The following is a 12548-nucleotide window of genomic DNA, read 5'->3' on the forward strand; positions in this document are numbered from 1 at the left end:
AGCCTCCCGAGTAGCTGGGACTACAGGTGCCCGCCACTTCACCCGGCTAGTTTTTTGTATTTTTTAGTAGAGACGGGTTTTCACCGTATTAGCCAGGATGGTCTCGATCTCCTGACCTCGTGATCCGCCCATCTCGGCCTCCCAAAGTGCTGGGATTACAGGCGCGTGTCACCAAGTCTGGCTAATTTTTTTTTTTTGGTCGCCCAGACTTGAGTGCAGTGGCACGATCTCGGCCGACTGCAACCTCTGCCTCCCGGGTTCAAACGATTCTCTTGCCTCAGGTGTCCGCCACCACGCCCAGCTAATTTTGTAATTTTAGTGGAGGTAGGGTTTCTCCCTGTTGGTCAGGCTGGTCTCGAACTCCCAACCTCAGGTGATCCACCCACCTCGACCTCCCAAAGTTTTGGGATTACAGGCGTGAGCCACCGCGCCCGGCCTAAATTTTGTATGTTTAGTAGAGATGGGGGTGTCCCCATATTGGCCACACTGGTCTCGAACTCCTGACCTTGTGATCCACCCGCCTCGGCTTCCCAAAGTTTTGGGATTACAGGCGTGAGGCACCGCACCCAGCCCAAGCCCGGCTAATTTTTAAAATATTTTTAGTAGTGACGAGGTTTCATCATATTGGCCAGGCTGGTCTTGAACACCTGACCTCCAGTGATCCGCCCATCTCGGGCTGCCGAAGTGCTGGGATTAGAGGCTTGAGCCACCTGAAGCCTCTAATCCTTCAGGAGCATCGATTTTGTCCCCGTGCCTCTTGTGTGTGTTCTAGTGTGGGAGTGAAGGCGACTGCTTTCCAGCACAAGCCCATTTGACTGTTTGGGTTTGGACAAGTGGCTGCTACGACACTAAGGTGGAGATAAGGATGGAGCGAGGACTCCCAGAGATGGGAGAGCTTGCAGGCTTACTGGGACCTCAGTCCGGCACAAGTTTCCATCCAGGTGCCGCCGCCCCAGCCTACGCACGCGCAGTCGCACCGTCTCTGGCCACCCTCCTGCCCCGCCCGCCCTCTCCGGGGGCCTTCTCTCCGCTCGGTACCAGGGTGTCCGCGGCGTCGCCTGATCCTGTTAGCGCGGTACTGTGAGTGCAGTCCGTCCTCGGCGCTGTTTTCCCTGACTTGCCGTCGACGCCAGGAAGGAAGGACGCGCGCAGAGGACCGCAGAGGGGTGGCCGTGGCTGAGGGAAGAGAGCGCCGCAGCACTGAAGGTTTGGGCTTGCAGGCGCTGCAGGAGGCGCCCAGGCGGGGTCCTGTCTCTCAGCCAGCTCTGAGCGGGAGGCCTGAGCGGGAAGCGTTGGCGTGCCGGCGACTTCCCAGAGCCTGGGGTTCGGCGTTATGGAGGAGCTCGATGGCGAGCCAGCAGTCACTGTAAGGGCACCCCGAACAGGCTTGATCGTCCTTGCGGGTTGAGAACTGCGTCTGCTTCGTTACTTCAGGCTTGTCTGCTTCCCTACTGGCCGCGAGGCTCTCGTCCCCTTCCCTTGATTCAGTTGCCACTTTCCGGAGGTCGCAATGTTAACGAGGTGCCCGACCTCGGGTCGTGGTGGTCGCGGGGTTTCTGCCACCAGTCACAAAGCCAGGCCTCGAAGTTCCCAGTCCGTCCCTTTCCTTCCTTTGTCTTGCTGACCTTTTTACTTCCCTCGCATTTCCTCTTGGGTATTAGAGTGGGTTCAGCCCAAGCAGAGGAATTTATGTTTTTCTTCCAGCCATATTAAGCTCTGCATCGCGGCACGTTGAGTTTCTGCTTGTGTGACCTAAGGTTTATTAAACGTGTTCTCTCAGGAGACTATTCATATTTTATCGCTGTGCATTCAATTCCATTTGAACTTTGAAGAGAGTGTGTCAACTGTGGATGATCTGTGATGTGTATAAAAAAAATTCATGGACTTTATGTGCCATATACCTACCGTTTCTGCTACTTGGAATGCTTTTGTTTTCCCTCTTTCTCTTGTTAACCGCTGACTGAGGCAGGTCTCAACCGATAAAAGTTTATTTAGCTAAAGTTGAGGATCCAACCGGGAAAAAACACAGGTCACAGGAGGATCTGAGACTTGTGCTTTTTCCAGAGATGGTTTTGGGAACATCAGTAGTTAAAGAGGAAGGAACTAGCAGGAGGGGCAAAAAAGAGAGGTTAGGCAGTGAGGAGGCAAATGGTTACATTCTTGTGAGTCTCTGATTAGCCTCAGTAAATCTGCATTTTACCTGTGAAAAGAGGGAGTAGAGGAAAAATTTATTTATGCATTCATCTCAGGGTAGGTAGAGGGATGGTTTCATTTCTTTTTTTTTTTTTCTGAGACGGAGTCTCGCTCTATTGCCCAGGCTGGAGTGCAGTGGCGCCCCTCTGGGCTCACTGCAAGCTCGGCCTCCCGGGTTCACACCATTCTCCTGCCTCAGCCTCCCCCAGTAGTTGGGACTACAGGCGCCCACCACCACACCCGGCTAATTTTGTTTTGTACTTTTAGTAGAGACGGGATTTCACCGTGTTAGCCAGGATGGTCTGGATCTCCTGACCTCGTGATTTGCCCACCTCGGCCTCCCAAAGTGCTGGGATTACAAGTGTGAGCCACTGCGGCTGGCCTCTTTCTTTTTTTGAGACGGAGTCTCACTTTGTCACCAAGGGTGGAGTGCAGTGGCGCCATCTCAGCTCACTGCAACCTCTGGCTCCCAGGTTCAAGCGATTCTTCTACCTCACCCTCCTGAGTAGCTGAGATTACAGGTGTGTGCCACCACACCCAGCTAATTTTTATATTTTTGGTAGAGATGGGGTTTCACCATCTTGGTCAGGCTGGTCTTGAACTCCTGACGTCGTGATCTGCCTACCTCGGCCTCCCAAAGTGTTGGGATTACAGGCGTGAGCCACCACACCTGGCTAGGAGTTCGAGAGCAGCCTGGCCAACATGGCGAAACCCCGTCTCTACTAAAAAAAATACAAAAATTAACCTAGCGTGGTGGCGCATGCCTGTAATCCCACCTACTCAAGAAGCTGAGGCAGGAGAATCGCTTGAACACAGGAGGCAGAGGTTGCAGTGAGCGGAGATCGTGAGATCGCGTCACTGCACTCCAGCCTGGGCAACAAGAGTTCGAACTCCTGACCTCAGATGATCTGCCCGCCTCAGCCTCCCAAAGTGCTGGGATTACAGGTGGGAGCCACTGTGCCCAGCACAAAATGAATTTTTCTTACTAGTGTTATAAGAAAATGTTATTGAAGGATACAATGTTATTACAGGACCAGCTGTGCTCTTCACTTAAAGTGTTTTTCAGCCAGGCCTGCAGGGTGGAAAGTGTTTTTCAGCCAGGCGGGCACGGTGGCTCACGCCTGTAGTCCTAGCACTTTGGGAGGCTGAGGCGGGCAGATCACCTGAGCTCGGGAGTTTGTAACCAGCCTGGGCAATATGGTGAAACTCCGTTTCTACTAAAAATGAAAAAAAAATAAAATAGCCGGGTATGGTTGCACACATCTAAAGTCCCAGCTACTCAGGAGGTTGAGGCAGTAGAAGACCTTGAACCCAGGAGGCGGAGATTGGAGTGAGCTGAGATTGTGCCACTGTACACCAGGCTGGGAGACAGAGTGAGTCGCTGTCTCAAAAAAAAAAAAAAAAAAAGAATAGAACGACTTCAGTAAGAAGAACATTCTTCATTTTAGATTTCTATGTCTTATTTTACTAGGTGATTCCAGGCGTGAATTCCAAGAAGAACCAAATGTGTTTTGACTGGGGTCCAGGGGAGATGCTGGTGTGTGAAACCTCCTTCAGCAAAAAAGGTAGGGGTTTTTTTTCTTCCAAATTGTCCATCTTGGCACATTTGGTTGTTTTTCTGTTTATTACCTCAGATTTGACTAGTTGTGGACTGAAACAATTGAATTTGTTTTGTACCGTTTTAATTTTCTTTATTTTGTTTTCAAGATACAACAGGGTTTTGTTGTGTCACCCAGGCTGGAGTACAGTGCGATCATGGCTCACTGCAGCCTCTACCTCCTGGGCTCAAGTGATCCTCCACCTCAGTCTTCCTGGTAGCTGAGACTACAGGTCACCGTGCCCCCACACCCAGCTAATTTTTTTTTTTTTTTTTTGTAGAGATGGGAGTCTCGTTTTGTTTCCTAGGCTGGTTTCACACTTCTGGCCTCGAGTGATCCTGCTGCATTTTGGCATTTTTATTTTTGAAATGTTAGCTATTTTAGATTTTCATTGATTTTTGAGATTTTGAAGATGTTGAATCCTGGAAAAAAATTAACAGTAGTTTTCATGAAAAATTTTCTTCATATTTAAAATGTCAAGCTTTTTATCTGTTTTTCTTTGTCCAAAGTGACCAAATTCCTCAGTAGCTTCCTTATTGTGAACCTTGCAGATGCTTGGCCATCACTTTTGTGTCCACAGCATGGATTCAGCTGAATAATAGTTCTGTAGGCTGAGCTAGCATCCAAAGCACAGATGGAGCTGGAGAGTGACATAGCTTGTCCTTGGCTTGATTTTCTAAGTTCCATCAGCTATTGGATAGGATGTGAATCTTTTTCTTTTCCTGATACAGTCTCCCTCCAGTAGCAGGATAAAACTGGAATCTTGACATTTGATTTGTTTTCTTTCTTTCTTTCTTTTTTTTTTTTTTTATTTTTTTATTTTTTATTTTTTATTTATTTTTATTTATTTTTTTTTTGAGACGGAGTCTTGCTCTGTGCCCCAGGCTGGAGTGCAGTGGCGCGATCTCGGCTCACTGCAAGCTCCGCACCCCCTGGGTTCACGCCATTCTCCTGCCTCAGCCTCCCAAGTAGCTGGGACTATAGACGCCCACCACCTCGCCCGGCTAATTTTCTTGTATTTTTAGTTGAGACGGGGTTTCACCGTGTTAGCCAGGATGGTCTCGATCTCCTGACCTCGTGATCCGCCCGTCTCGGCCTCCCAAAGTGCTGGGATTACAGGCTTGAGCCACCGCGCCCGGCCCTTTTTTTTTTTTTTTTTGAGATGGAGTCTCGCTCTGTCCAGGCTGGAATGCAGTGGTGCGATCTTGGCTCACTGCCACCTCTGCCTCCCCGGTTAAAGCAATTCTCCTGCCTCAGCGTCCTGAGTAGCTGGGAATGAAGGCACGCGCCACCACACCCAGCTAATTTTTGTATTTTTAGTAGAGACAGGGTTTTGCTATGTTGGCCAGCCTGGTCTCGAGCTCCTGACCTCGTGATCCGCCTGCCTTGGCCTCCCAGAGTGCTGGGATTATAGGCATGTGCCACCGTGCCCGGCCACAAAACATTTTTTTTTAGAGTAGATTGACTTTTGGGGATGATCGTAATAGATGTTAATTTTTTTTTTTTTTTTTCCTGTTTTGTTTCAGAAAAATCAGAGATGGTGCCAAGTTGCCCCTTTATCTATATCATCCGTAAGGATGTAGATGTTTACTCTCAAATCTTGAGAAAACTCTTCAATGAATCCCATGGAATCTTTTTGGGCCTCCAGAGAATTGATGAAGAGTTGACTGGAAAATCCAGAAAATCTCAGTAAGTTGGTTGCTGTTTGGTGTTGAAGCCCACTCTACACTGTGGAAAGCCAAATGAAGTACATTGTTGTCTTTTTGTGTGTTTTAAGGGTTGCGTAAAGAAATAAGAGACTCCTGGTTCTAGTTGAGGCATTAGTACTGGACAATGTACATTAGCAGTGATGGGAAGACTTAGCAGGAATATGCAAATGCTGTTGATTGGCTGGCTTGACAAGCTTTATTTATAGTCCTATTTTACTTACTCTCTAAAGAAGAAAATTTAGGCCACACAAGCATGTGAGAGTCATTGAATGAGGTCACACTGTTGGGAGATTTGAAAATTAATATAACAGTTTTGTCTCTAAAAATTATGGTTGAGACATTATCTGACAACAGACCAGAAAACTCTTGTAGTATTTATAGATTAGGATTTTCTTGAATTGTAGTTCATAACTTCATCATTATCAGAGTAGTACTTGTAAATTGTAGACTTTTGGGACCCACCGCAGATCATCAAAATCAAAATCTCTGGTTGGATCTTAAAATCTCCAGCACACTGGAGTTTAAGAACTCCTGTGTTAGACTTTTGTCAGCATCCCTTCACATGGCTAGGGCATGGGCAGTGTTGGTATATTACTTCTTTGATAAGCTTTTCACAAATGAATCATTCTGGACAAGACCCAGGTCAACTTCTGTGAGTGTGTGTGAGAGTGATTATTGGTTGTTTTCTGTTTTTTTTTGTTTTTTTTGAGACGGAGTCTCGCTCTGTCGCCCAGGCTGGAGTGCAGTGGCCGGATCTCAGCTCACTGCAAGCTCCGCCTCCCGGGTTCCGGGTTTACGCCATTCTCCTGCCTCAGCCTCCTGAGTAGCTGGGACTACAGGCGCCTGCCACCTCGCCCAGCTAGTTTTTTGTATTTTTTAGTAGAGATGGGGTTTCACGTAGTTGGCCAGGATGGTCTCGATCTCCTGACCTCGTGATCCGCCCATCACGGCCTCCCAAAGTGCTGGGATTACAGGCTTGAGCCACCGCGCCCGGCCGTTTTTCTGTTTTTTTTTCAAGACAGAGTTTCACGTTGTCGCCCAGGCTAGAGTGCAGTGGCGCGATCTCTGCTCACTGCAAGCTCCGCCTCGTGGGTTCACGCCATTCTCCTGCCTCAGCCTCCTGAGTAGCTGGGGCTATAGGTCCCCGCCACCACGCCTGGCTAATTTTTTGTATTTTCAGTAGAGATGGGGTTTCACCGTGTTAGCCATGATGGTCTCCGTATCCTGACTTCGTGATCCACCCGTCTTGGCCTCCCAAAGTGATGGGATTACAGGCGTGAGCCACCATGCCCGGCCCTATTTTTTTTTTCTTTTTTTTTTTTTTTGTTGAGACGAAGTCTTGCTCAGTCACCCAGGCTGGAGTGCGGTGGCGCGATCTCGGCTCACTGCAAGCTCTGCCTCCCGGGTTCATGCCATTCTCCTGCCTCAGCCTCCCAAGCAGCTGGGAGTACAGGTGCCCGTCACTACTCCTGGCTAATTTTTTTGTATTTTTAGTAGAGACGGGGTTTTACCATGTTAGCCAGGATGGTCTCGATCTCCTGACCTCGTGATCTGCCCATCTTGGCCTCCCAAAGTGTTGGGATTATAGGCGTGAGCCACCGCGCCTGGCCGTGCCCTGTTTTTTTTGACTCTGTTACCTAGGCTGGAGTGCAGTGGCAATCTTGGCCCACTGCAGCCTCTGCCTCCTGGGTTCAAGCCATTCTCCTGCCTCAGCCTCCCGAATAGCTGGGATTACAGGTGCGTGCCACCACGCCTGGCTAATTTTTGCATTTTTAATAGAGAGGGTTTCATCGTGTTGGCCAGGCCGGTCTCGAACTCCTGACCTCAAATGATCTGCCCACTTCGGCCTCCCAAAGTGCTGGGATTATAGGCGTGAGCCACTGTACCTGGCCTGATTATTGGTTTTAAGGGACTCTGGTGGGTAATATTGGTGAGTTTGAGAAATCTATTGTCACTTCTAGGAAAAAACATGTCAAAAGTCCTGTAATTCCTTGATGGCGGGGGACCCTGTCTTATTTTTTATTTTTATTTTTATTTTTGAGATGGAGTCTCGCTCTGTCGCCCAGGCTGGAGTGCAATGACATGATCTTGGCTCACTGCAATCTCCGCCTCCCGAGTTCAAGAGATTCTCCTACCTCAGCCTCCCGAGTAGCTGGGATTTTTTATTTTTAGTAGAGACTAGGTTTCACCAGGTTGGCCAGGCTGATCTCAAACACCTGACCTCAGGTGATCTGCCCGCTTTCACCTCCCAAAGTGCTGGGATTACAGACCTGAGCCACTGGGCTCGGCCATTAAATAACTTTATGTATCTATTTTTTTGAAACAAGGTCTGACTAGTAGATTTCATCTGCAACAATTAATGTCAGTATGGGTTTATGGATATTAACTTTAGCCCATGGGTTGTTTTGTGGCGTTTTATTTTGTTGCCCAAGTTGTTCCAGCTTCAGAAGGTTACGAGCTCCTTCACAATGGCTCCCCTCTTTCTTTCAGCAAATGTCCACATTTATTTGAGTGTTTTCTTCTTTTCTGGCACTACAAGATGTTCCAGGCTCATCTTGTGTGTTATTTCATTTTTTATAGATTGGTTCGAGTGAGTAAAAACTACCGATCAGTCATAAGAGCATGTATGGAGGAAATGCACCAGGTTGCAAGTAAGGACTGTGCGTGTGTGTGTGTGTGTGTGTGTGTTGGTATTTTGAGTATTTATCTATGCATAAATACTGTGAGGTAAAGTTTGATCGATATTCCAGTCCAAAACTTACTTTTCCATCTTTCACAATCTTTACTTTTTTGGTAATCATTTAGAGTATTTTTTTTTTTTTTTTGAGACCGAGTGTCACTCTGTCGCCCAGGTTGAAGTGCTGTGGCATGAACTCAGGTCACTGCAACCTCCACCTCCCAGGTTCAAGCGATTCTCCAGCCTCAGCCAGCCTCCTGAGTGGCTGGGACTATAGTTGCATACCACCAAGCCCAGCTAATTTCTGTATTTTTAGTAGAGGTGGGGTTTCACTATGTTGGTCAGGCTGGTCTTGAACTCCTGGTCTCAAGTGATCTGCCTGTCTTGGACACCCAGAGTGCTGGGATTACAGGAGTAAGCCACTGTGCCTGGACTTTTTTTTTTTTTTTCTGAGACAAGGTTGCCCAGGCTGGAGTGCAAAGACACATTGTGGCTCATTGCAGCCGTGACCTCACCTCCTGGGCGCTCAAGTGATCTTCCTACCTCAGCCTTCCAAGTAGTTGGGATTGCAGGTGTGTACCACCATGCCTGGCTATTAAAAAAAATTTTTGTCCCCTCTTCCTCAGAGACATTTGATAATTTTTAAATTTTTTGTAGAGACAGGGTCTCCCTAATTTTGCCAAGGCTGGTCTTGAACTCCTGGGCTCAAGCAGTCCTTTCACATCAGCCTCCCAAGTGTTGGGCTTACAGGTGTGAGCCACACATGAAGCCACTCTGACAAAGGTCAGAGATCTTTATGGTAACTTTGTTACAGTTGAAAGTGCCATTTGGTAACTTGAGGGCCTTTGGTTTGAGAATTGAAGGGATATGAAGCATTAATAACAAAAAAATCCATAATTAGAAGAGATTATAATTTCTTTTAATTTTTGTCATTAAAGGAAACAAAGGCTCAGGCCATAGACCCTGGAATATTCAGCTATGACAATAAGCCTAAGAGTTCCATTGCTCACTTAAAATGTTTTGTGTTTCGTTAGTTGCTGCTAAAGATCCAGCCAGTGGCCGCCAGTTCAGCAGCCAGGTAAGGGGAGTCACCTTTGTTGTTTTAGCACCACTGTGTCCTGTGTCCTGGGCACCCACCTGGGGTGGCTTTGCAGTTCCTGTTATGGCAGAAGTCTCTTCAGGTAGATAGGCAGCTCCTTTGGGTGACAGTGATTGTCTTGCCCCTTTCAAGGTCTAGCTCACAAGGAAATGCTTGTTAAATACTTGAGTGAATGTTTGGTTCTTCTTTTTTTTTTTTTTTTTTTTTGAGACGGAATCTCGCTCTGTCACTCAGGCTCGAGTGCCCTAGGTTCAAGCAGTTCTCCTGCCTCAGCCTCCAGAATAGCTGGGTCCTACAGGTGTGTACCGCCAAGCCCAGCTACTTTTTGTATTTTTAGTAGAGATGGGGTTTCACCATGTTGGCCAGGCTGGTCTCAAAACTCTTCAACTCAAGTGATCCACCCGCCTCGACCTCCCAAAGTGGTGGCATTACAGGCGTGAGCCACCGTGCTGGCCCTGAATGTTCAGTTCTTATGGAACATGTATGTCGTGACCAAATTGTGTTGAGGGGTTGTCACCTGAAATGGAGAACTAATCTTGTGAGATCACCGTTCAGTCTCATAAACACTACTCACTTCTCGAACTCAACATTTTTTTTTTTCTTTGAAAGACAGGGTCTCTCTATGTTGTCAAAGCTGGTCTCGAACTCCTGGGCTCAAGTGATCCTCCTGCCTTGGCCTCCCAAAGTGCTGGGATTATAGGTGTGAGCTGCCACACCTAACCAAACTCAACATTTTTACTGAGTTGCAAGTGGCTCTACTTTACTTGGAGCTGGAAGATGACTTTTTCCTTAGTAGATGCTTCATATTAAATACTTTTCAAAGTCAGTAAGTGACTAGGCAGTAATTCACTGTCTCTGAAGTACCCTTATGAACAAATCATCGTGGTGTCTGTGGACTGAAGGATGGTGAGGAAAGGAAGCCTGCATATTCCTAAGGGCAAGGTCCAGGTCTGATTTATTTCGGGGTCTTATATTGGGCTTTCCCATTAATAGACTGTTTCCTAAACTTCAGTCCTTGGAATACCAACTTCACAATTCTTGCTCTATGTGTTTCGTGTCATCTACTGAATATTTTTGTAAATATTGTCTCTTCCTTTTACTCAAATGAAGTCCCTTGCTAAAGCATCAATTCATCGAGGTAGGCTGGGCGCAGTGGCTCACGCCTGTAATCCCAGTACTTTGGGAGGCTGAGGTGGGCGGATCTCTTGGGGTCAGGAGTTCGAGACCATACTGGCCAACATGGAAACCCCGTCTACTAAAAATACAATATTTAGCCAGGCATGGTGGTGTGCACCTGTAATCCCAGCTACTCGGGAGGCTGAGGCAGGAGAATTGCTTGAACCCTGGAGGCAGAGGTTGCAGTGAGCCGAAATCATACCAGTGCACTCCAGCTTGGCTGACAGAGTGAGACTCTGTCTCCAAAAAAAAAAAAAAAAGCCAGGTGCGGTGGCTCATGCCTGTGATCCCAGCACTTTGGGAGGCCAAGTGGGGGAGATAACCTGAGGTCAGGAGTTCAAGACCAGCCTGGCCAATGTGGTGAAACCCCGTCTCGACTAAAAATACAAAAAATTAGTTGGGCGTGGTGGCACACGCCTGTAATCCCAGCTACTGGGGAGGCTGAGGCAGGAGAATCACTTGAACCCAGGATGCGGAAGTTGCAGTGAGCCGAGATTACGCCACTGCACTGTAGCTTGGGCAACAAGAGCCAAACTCCATCTCAAAAAAAATAAAGTAATAATTGGTGACATGCAAGTTATATTTTTTTCTTTTTTTCTTTTCTTTTCTTTTTTTTTTGAGATGGAGTCTCCCTCTGTCGCCCAGGCTGGAGTGCAGTGGCACGATCTCAGCTCACTGCAAGCTCCGCCTCCTGGGTTCACGCCATTTTCCTGCCTCAGCCTCCCGAGTAGCTGGGACTATAGGTGCCCACAACCACTCCCGGCTAATTTTTTGTATTTTTAATAGAGACGGGGTTTCACTGTGTTAGGATGATCTCGATCTCCTGACCTTGTGATCCACCCGTCTCAGCCTCCCAAAGTGCTGGGATTACAGGTGTGAGCCACCGCGCCTGGTCATATTTTTTTCTTTTTTTAAATTTTGAGACAGGGTCTCACTCTTGCCCAGGCAGGAACGCAGCGGCATGATTATGGCTCACTGCAGACTCAACTTCCTGGGTTCAAGTGATCCTCCCACCTCAGCCTCCTGAGTAGCTGAGACTACAGGGATGTATCACCACACTTGGCCAATTTTTGTATTTTTTGTTGAGACAGAATCTCGCAATGTTGCTCAAGCTGGTCTCGAACTCCTAGACTCAAACATTCCACCTGCCTTGACCTCCCAAAGTGCTGGGATTACAGGCATGAGCCACTGCACCTGGCCAAGTTATTTTTGTAATGCACGGTAAAATAAAATCACAACCACTAAAACAAAATAATGTTAGCCTCCATCCCGCCATCTAACATCCTCGTGCTGACTCCCCTCTGGGAAATCCTCCTGTAGGATTGCAGTAGCTGTTGGGTTAAGGAATGACTGTCATGTGAGTCAAGGCCTGCTTTATCCCTTGGCTCTCAGAGCAAAGCTCAGGAATGATTTCAGGTGAAACCTGTCTCCATTTCTCCCTTAGGTCTCCATTTTGTCAGCAATGGAGCTCATCTGGAACCTGTGTGAGATTCTTTTTATTGAAGTGGCCCCGGGTAAGCATGGAATAATCTCACCTTATAACATCATAGGTGTCCCCTGCCATCTTCTGCTCTTTCCTCATCTTTCCTGTGCATGGTGATGAGTGTTTTATTCCTGAGAATGTTCTTTCCATCATTATAACCACGGGAAATCATTAGAAAACACCCAAAGAAACCTGACCATTTTGTCAGGTGCTAGAAAAAGAATCATACAGAGTGCCTCCTAGAAAGCTAAACTGTCACAGGTACTGAGAAATATTAACCTAGTGTGTGAAAGGCGGGGTCAGGGCCGGGCGCGGTGGCTCAAGCCTGTAATCCCAGCACTTTGGGAGGCCGAGATGGGCGGATCACGAGGTCAGGAGATCGAGACCATCCTGGCGAACACAGTGAAACCCCGTCTCTACTAAGAAATACAAAAAATAGCCGGGCGAGATGGCGGGCGCCTGTAGTCCCAGCTACTCGGGAGGCTGAGGCCGGAGAATGGCATGAACCCGGGAGGCGGAGCTTGCAGTGAGCTGAGATCCGGCCACTGCACTCCAGCCTGGGCTACAGAGCGAGACACCGTCTCAAAAAAAAAAAAAAAAAAAAAAAAAAAAG

At 47.7% G+C, this 12548-nt stretch overlaps 1 protein-coding gene across 3 annotated transcripts in view; it reads left to right on the forward strand.

Moving 5' to 3' along the window:
• Nucleotides 1-1009: 1009 nt before the first annotated feature.
• Nucleotides 1010-12548, forward strand: part of NUP85 (nucleoporin 85) — a 33572-nt gene continuing 22033 nt past the window's right edge. The window contains exons 1-6 of one of the 3 annotated variants that reach the window (XM_025361907.1): nucleotides 1010-1366; nucleotides 3665-3758; nucleotides 5318-5480; nucleotides 8081-8151; nucleotides 9212-9255; nucleotides 11897-11966. In XM_025361907.1, the coding sequence (XP_025217692.1) occupies nucleotides 1334-1366; nucleotides 3665-3758; nucleotides 5318-5480; nucleotides 8081-8151; nucleotides 9212-9255; nucleotides 11897-11966 (475 nt within the window). In that variant the 5' untranslated portion in view covers nucleotides 1010-1333. The remainder of the gene's footprint in view (nucleotides 1367-3664; nucleotides 3759-5317; nucleotides 5481-8080; nucleotides 8152-9211; nucleotides 9256-11896; nucleotides 11967-12548) is intronic. The other 2 variants (XM_025361906.1, XM_025361908.1) reach the window with 2 other exon arrangements.

This window comes from Theropithecus gelada, chromosome 16 (assembly GCF_003255815.1).
Source record: "Theropithecus gelada isolate Dixy chromosome 16, Tgel_1.0, whole genome shotgun sequence".
Taxonomy (NCBI): Eukaryota; Metazoa; Chordata; class Mammalia; order Primates; family Cercopithecidae; genus Theropithecus; species Theropithecus gelada.